The sequence below is a fragment of the Macrotis lagotis genome, chromosome 2, assembly GCF_037893015.1.
Source record: "Macrotis lagotis isolate mMagLag1 chromosome 2, bilby.v1.9.chrom.fasta, whole genome shotgun sequence".
In the NCBI taxonomy this organism is placed as follows: Eukaryota; Metazoa; Chordata; class Mammalia; order Peramelemorphia; family Peramelidae; genus Macrotis; species Macrotis lagotis.
Genome location: NC_133659.1, coordinates 184,494,606 through 184,516,275, shown reverse-complemented (window position 1 = coordinate 184,516,275; position 21,670 = coordinate 184,494,606). Strand labels below are relative to the sequence as shown.

The 21,670-nt window shown below is 44.0% G+C and overlaps 2 protein-coding genes across 2 annotated transcripts in view; one reads left to right on the top strand and one right to left on the bottom strand.

Annotated features, from left to right (window-relative positions):
* The window catches only part of ACSF2 (acyl-CoA synthetase family member 2), a 42,408-nt gene extending 24,786 nt beyond the window's left edge, over positions 1-17,622 (top strand). Inside the window, exons 5-16 of the mRNA XM_074223758.1 lie at positions 354-472; positions 713-875; positions 1,165-1,260; positions 1,956-2,104; positions 2,507-2,598; positions 2,959-3,035; positions 10,555-10,662; positions 15,057-15,208; positions 15,578-15,719; positions 15,839-15,955; positions 16,752-16,820; positions 16,940-17,622. Of these exons, the coding sequence (XP_074079859.1) occupies positions 354-472; positions 713-875; positions 1,165-1,260; positions 1,956-2,104; positions 2,507-2,598; positions 2,959-3,035; positions 10,555-10,662; positions 15,057-15,208; positions 15,578-15,719; positions 15,839-15,955; positions 16,752-16,820; positions 16,940-16,990 (1,335 nt within the window). The 3' untranslated portion in view covers positions 16,991-17,622. The remainder of the gene's footprint in view (positions 1-353; positions 473-712; positions 876-1,164; positions 1,261-1,955; positions 2,105-2,506; positions 2,599-2,958; positions 3,036-10,554; positions 10,663-15,056; positions 15,209-15,577; positions 15,720-15,838; positions 15,956-16,751; positions 16,821-16,939) is intronic.
* CHAD (chondroadherin) lies at positions 3,351-8,451 on the bottom strand. Its single transcript, XM_074223759.1, has 4 exons — positions 7,106-8,451; positions 4,693-4,856; positions 4,174-4,319; positions 3,351-3,455 (listed from the first exon to the last, which is right to left on the bottom strand). The coding sequence occupies exons 1-3, from the start codon at positions 7,883-7,885 to the stop codon at positions 4,178-4,180; spliced, it is 1,086 nt and encodes a 361-aa protein (XP_074079860.1). The 5' UTR covers positions 7,886-8,451; the 3' UTR covers positions 3,351-3,455; positions 4,174-4,177.
* Positions 17,623-21,670: the final 4,048 nt, after the last annotated feature.

The following is a 21,670-nucleotide window of genomic DNA, read 5'->3' as shown; positions in this document are numbered from 1 at the left end:
AAGGTCCTGGGTTGCCCCTGTAGGTCTCAGTTACTTATGTAAAATGAGGGAATTGGGCTAGATAATCATTAAAATGAATTCTTGCTCTATATTCTGTGAGCTTTCCAGAAGGGGTGGGAAATAAGAGGCAGGATTTGAACCCTGTGGGGTGGGTGTAAGACTTGATTGACTGACAGCTGGATGGGGGTATGGATATTGGGAAGGTTACTTATGATATAGGGGAAGAGTTAATGAGAAAGTTATTTCTACAGAGCACCCTTTAAGGATGCCCTCTACCTCTGGGTAACCTTAGGACCAAACCAAAGATTTCCCAGGGAATCAGCATGATGTGGATATGGCTTTTCCCTCCTCAGGTGGGCTGCAAAGCCATTGTCTTCCCCACTGCGTTCAGGACACAGAATTACTATAATATTCTGAAGCAGATCTGCCCAGAACTGGAGATGTGCAGCCCAGGGGCATTAAAGAGCAAGGAGTAGGTGTCATGTGGGAGATGGAAAGGATGGGCTGGAGGGGTGGGGGAGGGTAGGAGGTTTATAGATCCCTACACTGTGAGCCCAAGTTCCAAGGCAAGTCAACCTCATTCCTTCTGAACCCTTCATTCCACCAAGATTCACCCTCCAACAAGGAATGGGGCTGGTGAGTCTTCTGTGATCCCACCCTCCCCAGGCTCACCAGAATCTTACTGATTCTCCCTTACCCTCCCCTGGCTCAGGCTTCCAGACCTGACCACAGTCATCATCCTGGACTCCAAATTGCCTGGAACTCTACACATGAATGATGTACTACAAGCTGGGAAAACTGCCCAGCTGACCCAGCTCAGGGATGTCCAGAGAACATTGTCCTGCTATGACCCCATCAACATCCAGTTCACCTCGGTAGGACAAAGGGTTGGGAGTCTCAAGCCCAGAGCCTCCCAGCCCCAGGCATATGATCTTTATTTAAGATCACTTTCCTGGAAATCTGAGGAATCCTGGCATTGTCCCCCTGCCTGGCAACCAGGAAAAATGTACTGGGGTTTGGACTGCTTCTATTCTTACCTACCCTCCCCAGAAAGGATGCACTGTATTGCCTTCTGGGGAAGCCCTGCGTAAAAGGGGAGACATTCTGAAAAACACCTTCCTTATCTCTGGGACATCCAGGCTGACAAGACCTTTGTATTGCCAGGGAACAACGGGAAGCCCAAAAGGAGCCACACTTTCTCACCACAACATTGTTAACAATAGCAACATGATAGGGATACGGATGAATCTTCTCAACAAGGTAAAGAATGGGAAGGAGAGGGGAATGAAGAAGAGATGAGGGACCTTTTTAGTTTTTGGAAGAAGACCTCAAAAGCAGTATTTGGAGTGGTTAGGAGGAGGCTAATGGGACAGATGACAATGATAGGTGATAGTAGGGGGAACAACTATTGTTCAGAACCTCTTTTCCCCAACTCTGGGAAGTGGTTGGTGCACAAATGTGGGGAAGAGTCCTGGATCCCTTCCTTCCCTGGGATGAAGTCCAGGAACAGCCCAAATCTGTAGTATATAGGGTGGTATGGATGATAGACAAATACAGGGTTCGATGGGGGAGTGGGAGGAGGGAAGATGAGAGACTAAGTTGAGAGTGAGTGCTGTCTCTGAATCAGGTATGATTATGGGATCCCTAGCACCCCCCCCCCCCAGCTCCTCAGAGCCATCATCAATATTGGCTTTGGAGGTAGGAGTTCTGAGTTCAGATCTCAACCTTATTACTTGTATCTGAGTCACTTAATCACCCTAAGCCTCAATTTTCTCATCTGGGTTGGAGTAGATTACCTCTAGGTCCCTTCTAGTCCTTATGCCTAGGATCTTGAGGTGGAATTAAGCAGTATCTTGAACTTTACCTTCTAACTAAAGGGAAAGGCTTCTAGGTGTTAGGCCCTAGCCTTGGACTCTGGCACCTAACCTTACACTTCTGTCTATCTGGCACTCCAGGAATCTCGGTTGGTCCTTCCCAGTCCCCTCTACCATTGCCTGGGCTCTGTGGGGGGCACGATGGTGTCTCTGATGTATGGTGTCACTCTCATCTTGTCCTCTCCGAGCTTTGAGGGCAAGAGGGCCCTGGAAGCTATTAGTCAAGAGAGGTAGGCATCTGAGACCATGCCTTTTCTTTTCCTACCCTATGACACATCCTTAGAGCAGATCTGTTCTTTCCCATTGGCCCTGTTTACTAGAGTCCTTCTGATTCATTATACCCATTAATTCCTGCCCATATTCCCTGGGATTTCCTCCTTCTTTACCAAGGTTGGCTTGATGTGGGAGGGGACTTAAAAAGAGGTACAACCTTGGTCATCCAATATTCCTTATTCTTTACCTTACCCCTGTTGAGGTACAGTCACCCTTTTTCCCTCTTAACAAACAGATTTGGCACTGATGGTTCTGTACATTTCTGATCATTTTAGGGAGCTAGAGAAAAGGGTATGGAAAATGGAGGGGAGGGAACTTCAACTTTCAGAACTGATTGTAAGGTCCATCCCTCTATACAGGGCCACAATGATCTATGGCACACCCACGATGTTTATTGACATGCTGAATCAACCTGATTTTTCCTGCTATGACCTTTCCACCCTTCGAGGAGGTTGGGGGTTGGGGTCAAGGGTTGGAGGTTACAGGGGTTGGGACAATCTTATCCTGCTTTCTTCTGGGTTCACCCCCACTAAGAAGCCAAACTGTTTGGGTTGTAATGCTTCAGGGAGAGGATAGTAGGTGGAGCAACTAATATCCAGAATCTCTTTTTCCCCCAACTCTGGGAAGTGGATGGTGCATAAATATGGGGAAGGGTCCTGGGTCCCATCCTTCCCTGGTATCCAGTCCAGTAACAGCCCAATCTGTGGTATGTAGGATGTTATGGATGATAGACAGGTTCAGGGTTTGATGGGGGAGTGGGAGGGGGGAAAAGGAGAGACTGAATTGAGAGTGAGTGTTGTCTCTGATTCAGGTGTGATTGCCGGGTCCCTAGCCCCCCCAGAGCTCATCAGAGCCATCATCAAGAGGATGAACTTGACAGAACTGACGGTGAGCTTTTCCAGGCAGGGATGAGATCCTTTGGGTTCTAGAATCTTCAATCTGGATTTTTGTAGGTGGGTGAATGGGTGACTAGACCAGAGTTGAGGGCAGACTTGTTGGGGGGAGGGGAGGGGCTGTACAGTGGGGTAACAATTAGGTTGATAAGGGAAAACTGGGCTATATCTTCATCTCCAATGCTTGAACTGGAAAAATGGACATAAGGAAAAAATACAATTTGCTCTCTTCAGAGGATGGGAAAGTCACTGACACAGGTAAGAGATAAAGAAATATTATACATATGTATTTATATAAATCTAGGAGGGAGAGAAATATAACATAGGGAGGGCCAAGTCAGCAAAGCACAGGTATCCTGCTGGAGATTCCCGAGGGCAGGGCCAAAGGGGAAGAGGCTCTCTCTCCATTGTAGGGCTGTAAAGAATTAAGGGTAAACCCTTTGGGTAGAGTATGAGTGGGGAGAAAGAAGATCTTTTCTATCTAATTTCAGAGGACAGGTGATAAGGGAAAGATGGTGATAAATGCGTGGGCTAGTCCCCCTGACCCTGTACTATCTATCAGGGATAATTTGGGATGGAGAGTGGTTGATGAAGAACTCTCTGGCCCAGAGGGTCATCCCCCTGAGTATCTAGGGATGGGTAGATCTTTATCAGTAAAAAAGGGTAGGAGGAAAGGATGGAGTTGACTGGGAGTGGAGAGAGAAATCAGTAGTGTCTCTTTTGGGACAAAGAGACTGGTCACTGGAACTGGTCAGATCAGAACCTGATGAGGGATGAGGAGTTATGATCAAAGTAAACAGGGACCAGAATAGGGAGCTGAGACAAAAATTGAGGAGTTCTCAGAAAATTGTGTCAGAGGTGGATTCCTCCCCAGAGAGACCTCCCAAGGGGGGGACCCCCCACCTTCCCCAGCCCCCTAGAAAGAAAGGGTTATTTATCCTTGAACTGTATCCCTTTGTCCAATGGGTCAGTCGCCCTTTGGTATCTTGGGTTATATTTTTCATTCTCTCCTCTCCCACTGGACCTAGGTCCTCCAACCCCCTCAGGCCCTGCTGCCAGGTGATAAGTGAATAAGAAAGAGGGCTTTCTCACTAACCCATTCCCAGCTCCACTCCCTCCCCATGCTTTATTACCTGTTCAATGGCGGCTGGCTTTCTTAGATCTCTTGGTGGGGAATTTGCAGCCACGAAAGGCTGCTGTCTCCCGGATGTGCTGACCTCGGAACTTAGTGGGAGATGCACATGTTGCATCAGGGCGTGAGGCCTTGGCCTCCAACCACCTGGCAGGGCAAAGAGAATTGATAGGAGCCAGAACTAGAGGATGCTGGCCTATAGGAGTGTTTCAAGATGCTTGGATGCATCTACTTGGACCCTATATGTATGTATGTGTGTGTGGGGGGGGGGTGTGTGTGAAATAATCTTTAAATTTTCTGCTCCAGGGACTGAAAAGAGCAGATGAATGCGGATATCTGCTCCTGAAAGCAAAGTTTTCCTTCTAACCCAATTTTCTTCTTCTGAGGATCAAGAAGGAAGAGTCAGGTTCCCTTATTTCCATCCTACTTTCCCCTGAGCCAGGCCTGGAGTTTCATGCCTACCCCCAGGCCAGAAGTGGAGGCAAGGTCTTATCTACTAATATTTAGGGGCAAGTTTCACCTTCGAAGGCCATGGAGCTGGCAGGTGCACTTCCAGGGATTGTTGGTCAGGGTCAGTGTCTCCAAACCATCAAAAGGGAAGTTAGAGGGCAACTGGTTCAACCGGTTGTTCTCCAGGTGGACATGTTTTAGGGTGGTCACACCCAAGAAAGCACCATCAGAAAACTGAAGAGAAAGACAGACAGTGGTTATTTGAATCAAGCTATAGTTTGTCCCCAGAAATTCACCCTTAGCTATGGTTTATGGCCTTTTGCCATTCCTTATTCACATCCTTTATTGACTTTGAGATCAGAATCATTTCTTACCACTTACCTTTTAGCTAGATGCCAGAGGGCATGGAATTAGGAGCAGGCTTTTGAATGCAAAGCCTAGGTACTATTCAGTGGTGATAGAAAGGGAAATCACTACATACAGAAACATTTGAGATTTCTTCCATTACTTGTTTTAGATTTTGTCTGGGTCTGAGGGCTTCTGAGAAACCATCTGTTCATGCTCATGCCCTAGGTCCAACTATCTTCTTGGCAGTCTTTTCTAATCTAACTGCTGTTTCCTATTCCTGGATTAATGTTGCTAGAGGCCCCAGAATCTCTGGAGACATGGAATTGTCAAAAATTCTCCTATATGGATGAGCTGCTCAAGTAACATTCTTGCACTAGGGGGAGCAAAGGCTGCTTAGGCTTGAGGGGAGGAGTGAAATTCAGGCAAGGGACATTAGTGGGATTCTGAGGACCAGCAGCCAAAAAATTGCATGATTAGTGAGCTGCAATGGATGCCCTTATCTTGAAGACTGGAGGTCCCATCCAGACCCAGCTCTTCCCTGTCCTCCACCCCCCCAAACCACATGTTTCCAGCTACTCCCCATCTATTATTAATGTTGTAGTTTAGGACATTCCTGGCACTAATACTTGTCCTGTTTTAAAGTCCTCCCCATCTACCCTGATGCCTTTGTTTCCTCCACCTTGATGCTCTCATAGGCAGGGTGCATACCCACACCAGCCTCTTTGCCCAGTCCTCCTGGACCCAACTGATTTTCCACTCTTGCAAGGAGAGAGTCCTCCCCTGTGCCTCCAGGGGTCTTGGAGGTGTAGTCAAAGCACTTCATAAGATCAAATTGGTCAAAGCAAGAAGGTAGCTTCTTGGCTCCCAAGACATGGAGACAACTGAGCATTTAGCTTTTACCACTGTTCCACTTCCTTCAATCCCAGTTTTGTAACTGGGGCTTTGAAAGAATGAAGATAAAGGACAGAAGACTCACAGGAACATAGTCTCTTAAAGCAGGAAGGTCTATCTAATTCAGAATTATAGGAAGGGAGTTTTCCAAGAAGGGTCACAGGAAGTGCTTAAAAGAAACTAAGGCAAGTCCAGAGGCTTAGAGGCAGTTAATATGTTATAGTAGGAAAGAATATTTGATTTGGAGTAAGAGAAGGACCTCAAACCTGTCTTATACTTGCTAGGCAAGTCAATCTATCTGAACCCTAGTTTTCTCATGTGTAAAATAAACACAATAATGTTTATTCCCACAGAATCTAGACTTATTGTGAGAACTAATAGAAATAACATTAAAATTGTTGTTAGTCCCTAGTGGGTACAGTGAAAGAATGCTGGATATGAAATTAGGGAAGTTGAGTTCAAATCTTGGGCCTCAGTTTCTTCATCTGTGAAATGAGAGAGTGGAACTAGCTGACCTTGAAAGTCTAATCCATCTCAAAAGAAATAGATGCTCATAGGTACCCAAACTTCATATCCCAATGGTGGAAAAGTAGACACACTGTTGGGCAGAGGGAGATCTGCTAAGAATCTCTGGGTCCATGGACTTTTTAGAGAGAAGGGAAATATGTCTGCTCAGCCCTTGTGCTTCCACTTTGGTTCTGCAGAGCAGAGATTCTGCTCTCTCATACACACACACACACACACACACACACACACACACACACACACACACACACACACACTGGTCACAAGGAACAGGGTCTCTTTGTGGGATCGACTCAGCCTAGGTTCTGCAGAAGGGCTCTTCAATTAACAAACCTCCCTTTATGGGATTTTACAGGGGTGGGGGGAGAAACCAGAGAGGGAAGGTTTCTCACCAAGGTCCACTGGAAAGGACAGCCAAATTGTGGAAGTGGGTTTGGGGTGGTGTGGATACCACCTCAGACTCTCAAACATTTCATAAGTAAGGGTTCTTTCATGGAAATATCCAAGACCCGAGAAGCTTGGACAACATGAAAGCAGAAAAGACTGGGATATTACCTTTCCCAAAGGTACTTGAATGCCAGTCTGGAAGACTGGGTAGAACTGCAAGGCAGAGGGTGAGGAGGGAACCTGAACTCTAGATTGCACTGGCCATTGACTTGGTACCCCCTGGGTTTTTGTGTCTCAGCTCCTTGCAAGAGGAGAATGAGAATCTTGCTCACCTTCTCTAGATTCATGTTGTCCAGGATGAGGGTCTCCAGATATCTTCCAAAAGATTGGAAGGCTTGGTCTGGGATGACTTTAAGTGGGTTGTGAGACAATTTTAATTCTTCCACCACTCTCAGTTTGCTCAGAGCTGCGGTGGGGTAAGTGGACAGCTGATTCTTGTCCAGGTGGAATTTCGCAAGGTTCTCCACGTCGTCCAGGGCTCCGGGCTGCACGGTGCTCAGGGCATTGTCCGACAGGTAGAGCCAGCGCAGATCCTTGGCGCCTTGGAAGGCCCCTGGGCGCAGCTCTCTAATCTTGTTGCTGCTCAACTGAAGGATGAAGAGGTTGACTAGAGGGGAGAGCAATCCCCGGGGCAATTCGCTCACCTTGTTGTGGTCCAGGTAGAGATAGGTGAGCTCCGTGAGGTCGTCAAAGGCGCCGTTGCGCAACACCCGAATGTCATTGTTGGACAAGTACAAGTAGATGAGCTGCTTAAGACCTCGGAAAGCGCCGGCGGCCACTTCGCGCACCTGGCAGTGCTGGAGATGCAGGGAGACCAGGGCGGGGGTGGCTTTGAAAGAGTTAGCCGCCAGCACCGGGAAGTTGTTGCGCTGCAAGTTGAGCAGCCGGGTCTTCTCAGACACCTTGGGGATCTTGCGCAGCCCCACGTTGTCGCAGATGACATGTTGTAGGTCCCCGCCATGGCAGTGGCAGTTCTGGGGGCAGGCGTGCAGGGAAGGCAGGAGGCCGACCAGCAGCAGGCAGAGGCCGACCAGGAGGGTTGGGGAAGCCATGGTCCTTGAAGTACGAGAAGGACGAGGGATAAAGTGGCGGGAGCGGAGTCCTGCAAACAGTCAACGTCCCCGCCCTATATATGCAGGAGGATCCCAGACCGCAGACGGCGGCAGGAGCCAGCTTCCTACGTGGAGCTGTCGAGGCTTAACCCCCTCACGTCTGGAGATGTCCCTCCTCCAAGATAGGGGGAGCCTCGTGGACTCTACCCAACAATCCTGATTCAGTTCATGCCTTTTCTCTTCTCCATCCCATCCCACAACAGAGCTGGGAGTGTGCCTTTTACTGAAAGGGACGCGACGGGTGCTAGATGCTTCTCAGTAGATCCCAGATCCCTTCCTCTCTACATACTGCCCTAGTGAATCCTGAGCCAGGACCTGCTGGAGGGACGTAGATAGTGGGAAGGTAGCCGGGGCATGTGTCTGTGTCCTGGTCTGAGGTCGGAGAAGGGGGTGAGACGAAAGAGCGTGTATTTCTGGAACGTTTCCTGCGTTTTGAGATTTCCCCTTCAGGCCCCATCCCTCCTCTTTCTCCTCTGCTCTCCCTCCTCCTTCTTCCCCCCTCCTCCTCTCTCTCCTACCTAGTCCCCAGGGCTTTGGTCGGCGCCTGAGAGCCCGCAGGGATTGCCGTCGGACCTAGCGGTCCTAAGCTAGCCGCTAGGGCGCGCCGCGTTAATGGAGCCCTTGTGCCTCCCAGACCGAACGTGAGAGCCGCTTCAGTGTCCAGCTCCCCAGCCAGCCCGGGGCGGGACCAACCCCAGAGCCGGCCGCACCCTCGGTCAATCAGCCTCTGCAGGCACTTCCCTCGCCTCCCCCTGCACCCCTCCCCTCCAGTCTGCCCCTTTCCCAGCGGCTTGTGGCTATAGCCACTTTTCCCGACGCTGGAGTTGGAAAAGCCTCAACCCCAGGGTTTGTTTGCCTAATGCTGAAAGGCACACACAGGGCAGGGCAGCGCTAATGACAGCTGCCGGTGTGCAGAAAGACACAAATAAGGATTTCCACACCCACCTCCCATCTGGCCACAAGTCGCACAGAGGGAAGCCTTGAGGTGCTTCTGAGTCCCCGAGTGAGCAAACGCTTTTTGCCCGCCACATCCTAAACCTAATTCTCGAATCTCCGTTTCCACTGGGTTCTTTCTCGAGGTCAGGGGGAACGAGAGTAGGTTCCTTACGGGCAAAGCCCGCTTGGACACCGAGTTTTGGACAGGACAAGGCTATCTGTTGGGAAGAGATCTAGAGATGGAGGCGGTGGGGTCTCTTCCCCCACAGTTGTTTCCTGGAGAGCATGGGAAGGGTTAACAAGAGTCGAACCCGGTCAGGCGGCGGATGCAGGGTTCAACTCCAGATGGGAAAGGCGCCCTCTCCTCACCCTCCCTAATTCCCTGCCAGTCAGTCCCCAAGGTCTCCCGGTGCTTTGCCAGCCGCTGTGTCCGGATTCCTGCGGGCAGGGGAGCGCCTGTCGACTCGGCATGGGGGGCGGAGGAGGGATGAGGGTGTTGATGGGTAGCGGATCCGGCTCTAGGCCAACTCCAACCTGACTGGCAGGGGGGCACAGCCAGGGCGGGGATAGGGAAGGAAGGAGTCCGGGCATGGAGGTCTCGCCAGGTCCTGGTGGTACCCGCTCCATGCCAGCCGCCGACTAAGGAGGGGGGGCAGACTTCAGCAACAGACAAAGGGCCCGGTGTCTCAGCATTGGGCTGGGGAGGCGCCCAAAGCGAGAAGACGGAGGGGGATCTAGAAGTGTGGGAAACCCAGTGTGCTATATCCTGCGGCTGGGTGCGTAGTCTCTTTCGGGCATCTCTGCTCCCTCTTCTGGCAGTTTAGGTTTTTTCCTCCTCTCCTCCCTCTAATTCCCGAACTCCGGGTAGCGGAACTTTCCCTGTCCCTCCTTTCATCTTGGGTGCCAGGTCTGGTTTCTGGTTTTTCTATTTTTCCCCCTGCTGTCCTGGCTCCTCTCGACCTGGAACAGGAGACGGCTGGGGCACTGAGATTCTTAGTATCCTCGTTTTGAATATTTATTTTATTTTTATGATCATAAATTCACAGGAAACTGCTAAACTTCCAGGGCTTTGGAGCTGTCCAGGGCAGGGGCCCTCCACCCTAGGGCTCTTTGGCCAGGGTAATGCTAGGTTAGAGGTGTGTCTCTTGGTCAATTCCCAGGTCCTGTCCCCCACCATCATCCCCCTCACACACACAAACACACCCCATATACACTCCAATCAAGAACGAGGCTGGTTTTCTCATCAGGTTTTACTGGCATCTTTGGAGTTTGTGAAGGGGGAGGTACTGCGGCCGGAAACCGGCTAGGAGGGGTAAGGAACCAAGGGGTGGAGGGTGAGAGGTTTGCCCCTGAGTTGATGGGCCTGTGGCTACTGTGGGTAAATAAGGAAACTAACTGACTGAACCAAGGGGACCAGAGGCTGTTTAAGGTTGTCTGGGACTCCTGCTGGATAGATTTAATAATTATCTAGACCCGTTGTCTCCATGACTTGATTACCACTTTGCTTTTCCTCACACTCCCTCTTTCTTTTGCTTCTTTATGAGTCTATGAGTTAAGTTTGAGAAACTTAAAAAGCATGTGTCTCCTCCCACAACCACTACACACCTCTCCATAACCCTTCATCTTCCCAGGATGCCCCTCCATCAATTCAGTCTTATTTCCCAATTCTGTAGGTTGCTTATGGGACCACAGAGAACAGTCCTGTGACCTTCATGAACTTCCATGATGACAGCATAGAAAAGAAGACAACCACAGTGGGCAGGATCATGCCCCACATAGAGGTGAGTACCCAATTTGGAGGAATATATATATATATTCTCTAACTACATGCATCTATAGTTTTCAACAATCAATTTTTCTGCAAGATTTTGAGTTTCACAATTTTCTCCCTCCTTCTCTTCTTTCCTTCCTCTGACTCCCCCTGACAGAAAGCAATCTTATATAGATTGTACTTGTATAACCTTATAAATATGTTTATATATAATATATATATATATATATATACACATGTAGAGAGAAAGAGAGTGCTAAAGTGCTAAGGGGGTCCTTAGAAGCCACCTAGTCCAAATCCAGCATTTTATATTTGAGAAAACTGTATATATAATTCAGAAAACTAAATGATTTGCCCAAAGTCACAAAGGTGAGTGGCACAGCTTGGATTGAAACTTGGGCCTTTTGGTCTCAAGTTCAGAACTCCTTCTAATATACCACACTATCTTTTCCTGGGAAGGTCAGATCCCTAATTCTACACACTAATTTCAGCCCTGCTCAGACCCTAACATTTCCATCCTCCAATTCTCTATACCCCCATCTATACCCTATACCCCCAAGGAATATTTCTCCTATTCACCCTTCCTTCCTCCCTTACAGAACAACTCAGGCAATTTCATCTAGGTCACTGAGAAAAGCCCACTTCCAGAAACTTTCTGAGCCAGAAAGAATGTTTCCATGTAACTGAAGATGTGTTCTGTTTATCTTCCTCTTCAAACTTCAGTGACCAGTCCTCAGAGAGTTGGACTAGTGGCCAACCAAAACCAGATTGAGCTAAACTTATTGACCTTCCTTCCTGTCTTGGTTATATTATTGTCAGTTTTTTGTTATTCAGTAACTTCAGTCATATCCACCTCTTCATGACCCCATTTGGGGTTTGCTTGGCAAAGACACTGGAATGGCACCCTTCCCCCAGCACATTTGTCAGATCAGAAAAGTGAGGCAAACAGGGTTAAGTGATTTGCCCAAAGTGACATAAGTGTTTAAGATCGGATTTGAACTTAGGAAGACTCCTTTTCCTGACTGCGGGCCCAGTATTCTTATTCATTTTGCCACCTAGCTGCCCTGTTGCCATTTTACCCAAACCTTGAATTGCTGCATTTCAGTTTCATTTAAAGATGCAGCAAAAAAAAAAAAAAAGGAAAGGAAAAAGAAACTTTCATCTTTGATTTAACTCTTCAGTCTTCCCTCTACCTCTCTCTTTGGCTCCTCCTTCCTTTCACTCCCATTCCTATCACTTCTCTAAAGCTCTTTTTTTTTTTGGCAAGGCAAATGGAGTTAAGTGGCTTGCCCAAGGCCACACAGCTAGGTAATTATTAAGTATCTGAGGTCGGATTTGAACTCAGGTACTCCTGATTCCAGGGCTGGTGATCTATCCACTGCGTCGCTGCCCTCTGAAGCTCTTCTAATGCTTTATATCACTGGAGGTCTCTCCTACCCCAAATTATTCCCCCAGTAGTGATTCATTAAGGTCATGGTTGCTTTTTCCCCAAAGCCACTTATGCAGATGTCTCTTGCTAAAGATGAAAAGTTTGCCTTTCTAGTTAGGAGTTGATGTCTTGTGTACTTTGGACTTTTTAACTTTAATTTGGGTCACAGAGGGAGTGTTTTGCAACACTGGCAGATTATCTACATTATTGTGTCATTGCTGATATTCATAGAACACTGTAAAGTTTGTAAGACTTTGTGCATATGTTATCTCATTTAAGTTTCCCAACAAATTTTGTGTGGAAGATGCCAACTTTCTCCATATCACAACTAATCAAATCCAAAGTTCAGAAAAGTAAAGTGAATTGCCCATAAGGCACATTTCAAGTAAATATCAGAGGTATGTTTCAAACCTGGGCCTTCCTGACTCAAAGTTCAACACTCTATCCACTATTTTCCCCAAATAACCTAAACCCTTTAACATAGGAGTACAGAAAGTAATTAAAGTTTGGGCACCTTGCAGCCTTTTTTTTTGGACTAGAATTATGATAAAATTCCTCTCTGAATGTAGATTGGCTCCTGAAATTTATAATCTTAAAGAACTATCTGTGACACCAAGTAGTGAAGTGATTTGCCCAGTATACACACAACTAATACATTTCAGGAGTAAAACTTGAACTCAGACTTTTCTGACTTTGAAAGTCATTCTCTCTCTCCACCGTAGCATGGTGTCTTCTCATCTTCTATATTGTAGATGCTTAATAAATGTTTCTTGAATGATGAATGATAATAAGCCACTTCCCATTAATATAATAGAAGCGAGAACACAAATTTATTTTATTTTATTTTTTGGAAATTTAATATTTTATTTATTTTCTCTAACTACATGCATCTATAGTTTTCAACAATCAATTTTTCTGCAAGATTTTGAGTTTCACAATTTTCTCCCTCCCTCTCTTCTTTCCTTCCTCCGACTCCCCCTGACAGAAAGCAATCTTATATAGATTGTACTTGTATAACCTTGTTAAATATAAATCCGTGTTTATCAGATTGTGAAAGAAGAATCAAATCGAAACAGGGGGGAAATTTAGAGAAGAAAAAACCCATAATATATAAGACAACTTTAAAAAATTGAAGATAGTAAACTTTGGTCTTCATTTAAACTCCACAGTTCCTTCTCTGTATATAGATGTTATCTTCCATCACAAATCTTTTAGAGTTGTCTTTGATTATTGTGCTGCTGAGAAAAGCAAGTCTCTCAGAGTTGATCATCACCCAATGTTGCTGTTAATGTGTAAAATATTCTCCTGGTTCTGCTCACTTCACTCAGCATCAAAAATACACATTTATTAAGTATCTACTATGTACCAAGCACTATGCTAAGCACATTACAGATAGATCATTTTGTAACAATTTTAACTCCTTTTGAAATAGCAGTGGATAGCAGTGGAAAGAGAAGTGGATAGAGAAAGGAAGATTTGAGTTTGAATCTTACCTTAACCACTAGTTGTGTAAACCCTGGGCAAGTCACTTAATTTATGTGGACTTCAACCAATTCCTTGGTTGTTTCCACGGCTGATATTCCCTACCCGGCTTGGATCTGTAACACTTTATAGGACATTCTTATCCATTTTTACAGATTTTCACAATGTTTTAGTGAGAGAAGTAAGGGAGGTATTATATCTCTTTCTATATAGATGAAGAAACTGAGCAATAGAATATAGAACAATTATAAACATAGTGTCCATGCTCTGCTTTTCATTTAACTTTCTTGGTTATATTCTCTTATGTATCCTAGTCCCCTCCCCCTCCCCGAAAATACTACTCTGCTCCATCACCTTTTAACACTCCAGCTGCTTAAAGCAGGTGTTCTTATCCTTTGGGGTATCCTCTGGCAGTCCAGTGAAGCCTCTGAACCCCTTCTCTGAAAAATGTTTTAAATGTAAAACAAAATAAATCAGATTACAAAGAAAGCTGATTATATTGAAACCATTCTCTCAGTTTGTGTGTTTGTGTGTGTGTGTGTGTGTGTGTGTGTGTATTTGTTGTTGCACCTGATTCTTTGTGATCTCATTTAGGGTTTTCTTGGCAAAGATACTGGAGTGCTTTGCCATTTCCTTCAACTCATTTTGTAGATGAGGAAACTGAAGCACACAGGACAGGATTAAGTGACTTGCTCAGGGTCACCTAGCTAGAAAATGTCTGAAGTCAGATTTGAACTCATAAAGATGAGTCTTACTGATTCCAAACCCAGTACACTATCTACTGGGCCACCAAACTACTATATATTATGGATGTATAAATATGTATACACATATCGATCCATACATATATATGTGCATATTTATATAGTTCATAGACCCTAAATAAAAATTCCTAGCTTAGTGGTAGTTTAATATTTTATAAGGGAGGCAACCAGATTGTGCAAAGAATGTTGACTCTGGAGTCAGGAAGATCTGAGTTCAAATTCAACCTTAAACACTTATTATCTATTGATCCTGAAGTTCCTTATCTATAAAATGAAGATGATAATAGCTATACCTTCTAGGGTTGTTGTACCCGATGAAATAATATTTGCAAAGTGATTTGCAAACTAGACTTTAAAGTGCTATGTCAATTTTAATTATTATTAAAGAATCCTCTCTTATTATTTGATTTTTCTTCTCAAATATTTTTCTTTGCTTCTTCAGGATCTCTTCTATATATTCTCCTATCTGCTTTTACTACCCTAGACCCTTAATACTTTCTGGCCTAGACTGGTGCTATCCATTCTCCTTTGTCTTTGATCACTCTATAGTCTTAGCTCAGTCTTCTGTTTTCTCTCCTATAATGGGGTGAGGCTTCTAACCATTCTTTGATCATGAACTCAGTTCATTTTGACCTCTCCTACACCTTGGCTATGCTCATCTGGCCCAAACCCTCTCACCTGAGTGAGTTGGGGTTGAGGAGGGCCTGACCTGAAGTTTTCCTGTCCCAGGCCCAGGTCCTGGACCCAAACACAAAGAAACAGCTACCAAGAAACATGGCTGGGGAGCTGTGTATCCGTGGTTACTGTGTCATGCTGGGCTACTGGGATGATCCCAAGAAGACAGAATTGGCCATTGATGAGGACAAGTGGTATTGGACAGGGTGAGAGAATATAAGGGGATATAAGGGGAAAGAGGAGAAGATTTGGATCACAAAGGGAGTGGAGAGGGTCTTTTGGAAGAAAAAGAAAGAGAAAGGACTAGGCATCAAGGTCATGGTTCTGAATTAGGATGGAAAACCAAGGAAAGTGGGAATTTAAACAATGAGGAAGAAGGAAATGGAGAGGAAGGGGTTCCAGGGGAAGAGGGTTTTTCTTTTGCTAGGGGGCTGGCAAAGAGCCTAAAGATTTATGCTGTCAGCTGGAAGGATGGGCACGATATCTAAGGATGTGAAAAACATGGTGTAGGGGCAGCCTAGAGCAGGACTGAATTTGAGAAGAGCTGAGACCTGAGCCCCACAGTTTCACTACAGGGACATTGTTACAATAGATGAAGAGGGATTTTGCAAGATTGTAGGTCGATCCACTGACATGATCATCCGTGGAGGAGAGAATATCTACCCTGCTGAATTGGAAAACTTCTTTCACAAAAATCCTCATGTGCAGGAAGTACAGGTGAGCTACCCCTGACTTCTTGAGGGTGCCCCTCAGTGACAGGAAGTATGAGTGAAGGAGGGGAGAGCTTGGAGTATACTCTCAGTTCTCTTTCCACTTGCCTCATCTCCCTATATCAGGTGGTTGGAGTGAAAGATAATCGGATGGGAGAGGAAATCTGTGCTTGTATCCGTCTCAAGTCCGAGTCAGAGGGACAGATCACCCCTGAGGAACTGAAAGCTTACTGCAAAGGAAAGGTAGATGGTTTTCCCACTGTCCCTCATAGTTTTCAGTCAACCAACATCACTGTATTAGGTGCTGAAGACACCGAAGAAAAACAAAAATCACCATCCCTGCTGTCAATGAGCTCACTTTACTGGGTGAGACAACATGCAAACAACTGTTGACCTGCCAGATAATGTAGCACAAATAGGAAATGATCTCTGAAGGGAAAGCATTAGCAGTAGGAGGAGAGACCATAAAAAGGATTCTTGCAGATCTTAGTCTTAAAGAAAGCTAGGGAAACCTGAAGGCAAAGGGGAAGAGAGAGCATTCCAAGTGTGGGGAGGTTGACCTTAGAAAATGCATGGATTTTGGAGCTGGAATGTCTGACAAAAAGGCCAGGAGGCAGAGACAAGGGAGAGAGCATTCCAAATGATGGGGTCAGCCAGGGGAAATGCCCAGAGCTGGGAGATGAATTTTTTTTTTGTGAGGAACTGGCAAAGCTGTTGAGTATGTGGGAGTGAAGTGTAAGAAGAATGGAAAGGTAGAAAGGGACCCAATTGTGAAGAACTTTAAAAGTCCCAGAGAGTATTTCATTTTTGATTCTGAAGGCTATAGGGACCCACTTTGACAAAAAAGTTGATGATTCAGCTCTGTTCTTTCGAATGATCACTGTGGCAGCTTGGTGGAGTACACACTCTACCCTGCCCCTCGGGGTGCTCCTGGAACAGGACCCTACCCCATACTAATAGCTGTCCCTTTTTGAACTCCTCCCTACCCCATTCTTTAGCTTGGAACTCTGCCCTCACTCTCTGTTCTCTGCATTTGCAGATCTCTCACTTCAAGATTCCTCGATACATCGTGTTTGTTAAGGAATACCCCCTCACTGTATCTGGGAAGGTATGTAAAGTCAGGGAAGATGAAAAAGGGAAGAAAGAATGGGTACTAGTTTCTGAGTCAACCAGGGCAGGTCAGGGAGACCTTCATCATCCAAACTTGTACTCTTCTTTTTCCCTTAGATTCAAAAATACAAACTTCGATTGAGGATGGAAGAATTTCTGAAGCTGTGAATCAAGAGCCAGGTGTGGAGGGCTCAAGGCATCCTCTTTCCAGTTTACCTCCCTCTACCTACACCATCCTGATTCCTACATCATTCTTCCTAAACTTAACATAAAGAGGTTCTGATTTCAGTTCACATTTTAGCGATTTGATGAAGAAAAAAATCCAAGATAGTATCCTCTCTTTTGGACAGAGCAGTAATATTCATAGAATAGGAGATAAGGTTCCCCTACTAACTCTTATAGGACTAGGTGGCACAATGGATAGAATCCTGGTCTTGGAATCAGGAAAACTCATCTCCATGAATACAAATCTGTCTTCAGACACTAGCTGTGTGACTTTGGGCAAGCCACGTCACCCTGTTTGCCTCAGTTTCCTCATCTGTCAAATGAACTGAGAAGGAAATGGCAAACTACTCTAGTAGGTTTGCCAAGAAAACCCCAAATGGGGTCGCAAAGAATTGTGGAACAACACTGAACAAGAGCTATTACTCTAATAGACATCTCTGGTTTGCCATTTTCCTTTCCCTTCTCTCCATCATCTCCCCTCAGAAGGAAGGAGGGAATATAGCTCTTTGGAAAGGCATTTCCCAGATGAGTGGATCAAGACAAGGAAATAAAAGTGATCAAAAGAAAATAGAAAATTGGGGATTATTGGGTTTATAGATTTAGAAATAAATGGAAATTTAAGAATTATCTAGTATTACTCCCTCGAGTTCTAGATAGGAAACTAAGGCCAAGTTCTCCAACTGATTTGTTTAAGGTTATTCCAAGTAGTAGTGGTAGAATCCTCTGACTAGTTGGATAGAGTACTGGACCTGGAGTCAGGAAAACATCTTCCTGAGTTCAAATCTGACCTCAGACATATTTAGTTGTGTGACCCTGGGCAAGTCACTTAACTCTGTTTACCTCAGTTTCCTCATCTACAGTATTTTTGCCAAGAAAACCCTCCAAAAGGTCACAAAGAATCAAGCCCCACTGAAAATGACTGAGCAATAACAAACACATTGATCAGAATCCTGGGGATAGGCTGGAGGGGACAGAATTGGTTGAGATGAATAAGAATTACAGCACCTTCTATCTAACACTGACCAAAGAATGTAAAGTTAAAGCTCTTCAGTCCAGAGTCTTCTTCTCAGTCTTAATGTTTTTTACTCCCCCATGTGCTCAGTGATATAGTGACAACAACCTCCTTCCTGTTCCTCTGAGCAAGACAATATATTTCCCAACTCTAGGCATTTTCAGAGACAGTTCCTCATTCTTGGAAAGTTCTCCCTCCTCACACTTCTTCCTCTTGGCTTTCCTGGCTTCCTTCAAGTCTCAGCTAAAATACCAGAAGCCTTTCTCATTATTCTTCCTTATTCTTATTACTTCCCTAATTATCTCCAATTTATCCTGTTTATATTGTACTTTATACATTCTTGTTTGCTGCTGTCTTCCCCATCAGCTTGTGAGCTCCTTGGGAGCAGGGACTGTCTTTTGCTTTTATATTCCTTACTGCTTTGCATGCAACTGCCACATGGTAGTTAATAAATAGCACTTAATAAATACTTAATTGACTAACTCAGAAACTTGAAGCAAAGATGTCCCATTTCACAGTAAGGTAAAATAAGACTCAGAAGGAACTTTTCTTTTCCATTCTCCCCTCTCCTCTCAAATATTTCTCTTTTCAAGGGGCTTATACCCTCAGAGATTTCAAATTAGTAGTGATTATAAAAATGCCTGGTACTAGAGAAAAAATAGCTAGATCAGTAGAACATGTGAGATAATGACAAATTAGAATCAAATTTATGCAGCAATTTAGTGTTTCATAAACTTAGGGCCACAAACCACTGGAAAAAGAATCATTAGTCAAAATTAAGAAAAATCAAAATTGTTGGGAAAAGGGAGCATTAAAAAACCAGAAAAGTCTCATGTTCAAAAAATTTATAGCAGCTCTTTTTGTAGCAAGGAATGGCTGAGCAAGATATGGCATATAAAACTGATGGAGTAGTATTGTTCTGTAAGAAATCATGAGTGGCTGGACTTTAGAGAAACACGTAAAGAGCATGAACTGATGGTGAGTGAAGTGAGCAGAACCAAGAGGACATTGTGAACATTAACTACAACATTGCGAGATGATCAGCTGTGATGGATGCAGCTCCTCTCAACAGTTCAGTGATCAAGGATAATCCTGAGAGACCTGTGAAGGAAAATGCCATCTATATCTAGAGAACAAACTATAGATTCTGAATGTACACTTTAGAAAAACAAACTTCTATTATATTTTTTCTTTCCCCTTTAATTCTAATTCCTCTTTCATAACATCACTAATATAGAATTATGTTAAACACGATTGTACATGTACAACTTTTATCACTTTGTTCTACTCCTATGGGGTGGGGGGAAGGAAGGGAGGAGGGGTAGGAAAAGGTGGAACCCATAAACTTACAAAAGGACAAATATTGAAAACTAACTTTGTATGCAATTGGAAAAATTAAAATTTCATTAAAGATTAAAAAATTAAAAAATAAAAAAGTTTAAAAACTGTTGGGAAAATTGTATAGCAGTTTGGTGAAAAATAGGAATAAGCCAAGATTTCATAGAATGGTACAAGGGAAGAAGGAAAGAAGAAAGAAATGGAAGAAAGGAGAAAAGGAGACAATAAAGTATTAAGTACTTACACTGTATTAAATTCTGGTTTACAAATGCAAGCAAAAAGAAAAACAATTCCTAACCTTAAGGAGCTTACATCCACAAAAGAAAGTTGAAAAGCAGAGGCGGAATGTATAAGGGATCTGGGAAAGCACTATGGTTTTTAAGTTCAGAAAGTCAAAAACATGTCAGGTTGGAGAATGAAGCAGACAGGCCTGTGTCCTTCCATAAAATGAGCCTTCCAAGAGGAACTTCATCAAGGAGGATTAGGGAGAGAGGAGAGGATGTTGGGACATTTGGATGATTATTCCAGAATTAAGTAGACAACAGGAATAGTAGACAGTTGTTGAAGGATCATTGTTACTGAGAGAACTTCCTGGATAAGCCAGCAATGGATGAAGCATGATTTCAAAGCTCAGTTAGGTTGGAAGAGAAATAAAAGTAGAGTATAAAGAATAGTTAATCAAAATTATCTAAAGCCATATGGAAAAAAATGCTCTAACTCATTATTGATTGAGAAATGCAAATTAAGACAATTCTGAGGTACTACCTCATACATATTAAATTGGCTAATAGAACAGAAAAAGAAAATGACAAATGTTGGAGAGGGTGTGGGGAAAATGAAACATTAATGCACTGTTGGTGAAGTTGTGAACTGATTCAGTCATTTTGTAGAGCAATTTGGAACTACGCCCAAAGAAGTATAAAACCATGCCTACCCTTTGACCTAGCTGTGCTACTACTAAGTCTGTATCCCAAACTAGATTTAAAAAATGGGAAAGGACCCATGGGTAAAATATATTTAAAACAACTCTTTTCTGGTGGCAAAGAATTAGAAATTAAGGTTGCTATTATTATTATTATTATTATTATTATTATTGTTTGTCCTTTAAGGGGCTGCACATCAATTGGGAAATGGCTGAACTAATTATGCTATGTGATTGTAATGGAATACCATTGTGTTATTTAAAATGATGAGCATGTTGTTTTCAAAAAATCTGGATAGACTTACATGAGCTGATGCAAAGAGAAATGTACTGTGTACAAAGTAACAGCAATATTGCAATATGACCTGTTGTGAATGCCTTAACTATTCTCATCAATACAATGATCCAAGATAATTCTGAAGGACTTATGATGAAAAATGCTATCTCTCCACAGAGAAAGAACTGATGATATCTGAATAGAAATTGAAGCATACGTTTTAATTTTATTTTTCTTGAGATTTTTTTAGTCTGTTTTCTTTCACAACATGATTATTATGGAAATGTTTTGCATGACTGTATGTATAATCTATATCAAATTGCTTGGTTTCTCAATGAGGGGAGATGGGAAGAAAGTGAGAGAATTTGATTCAAAGTTTTAAAAATGAATGTTAAAAATTGCTTTTGCAAGTAATGGGGGAGGGGGCGGCTAGATGGCATAGTGGATAGAGCACCGGCCTTGGAGTCAGTAGTACCTGGTTTCAAATCCGGTCTCAGACACTTAATAATTGCTTAACTGTGTGGCCTTGGGCAAGCCACTTAACTCCATTTGCCTTGCAAAAACCTGAACAAACAAACAAAAAACAAGTAAAGGGGAAATAAAAATACTAAAAAGTGATGAAAATATCATTAGATTTTTCACAGCTAAGAGGGGGAGAATAATTTCATAATAAGCTGTGACCTAGAGGAAAGCATAATAAAGAGGTGACTTTGAATGAATATTTAAAAAAACCTTTTGCACAACACAATGCGTCAGATTAGAACAAAAATAGAAAATATTTGCATCAAACTTTTTTTTTTTTAGGTTTTTGCAAGGCAAATGGAGTTAAGTGGCTTGCCCAAGGCCACACAGCTAGGTAATTATTAAGTGTCTGAGACCGAATTTGAACCCAGGTACTCCTGACTCCAGGGCCGGTGCTCTATCCACTGTGCCACCTAGCCACCCTGTGCATCAAACATTTCTGATAAAAATTCTTACATCCCAAATTTAAAGCCCAAATTCCTTAAAGTCATTTTCTTTCTTTTTTTGCAAGGCAATGGGGTCAAGTGACTTGCCCAAGGTCATACAGCTAAG

Bases quoted from the DNA above. Each gene is read 5' to 3' on its own strand.
- CHAD (XM_074223759.1), bottom strand. From the start codon at position 7,885: ATGGCTTCCCCAACCCTCCTGGTCGGCCTCTGCCTGCTGCTGGTCGGC. The intron at 4,857-7,105 runs GTGAGCAAGATT...CTTTCTCTTCAG, and splicing joins ACAACATGAATCTAGAGAAG to TTTTCTGATGGTGCTTTCTT. The intron at 4,320-4,692 runs GTGAAACTTGCC...TTGCCCTGCCAG, and splicing joins CAGCTCCATGGCCTTCGAAG to GTGGTTGGAGGCCAAGGCCT.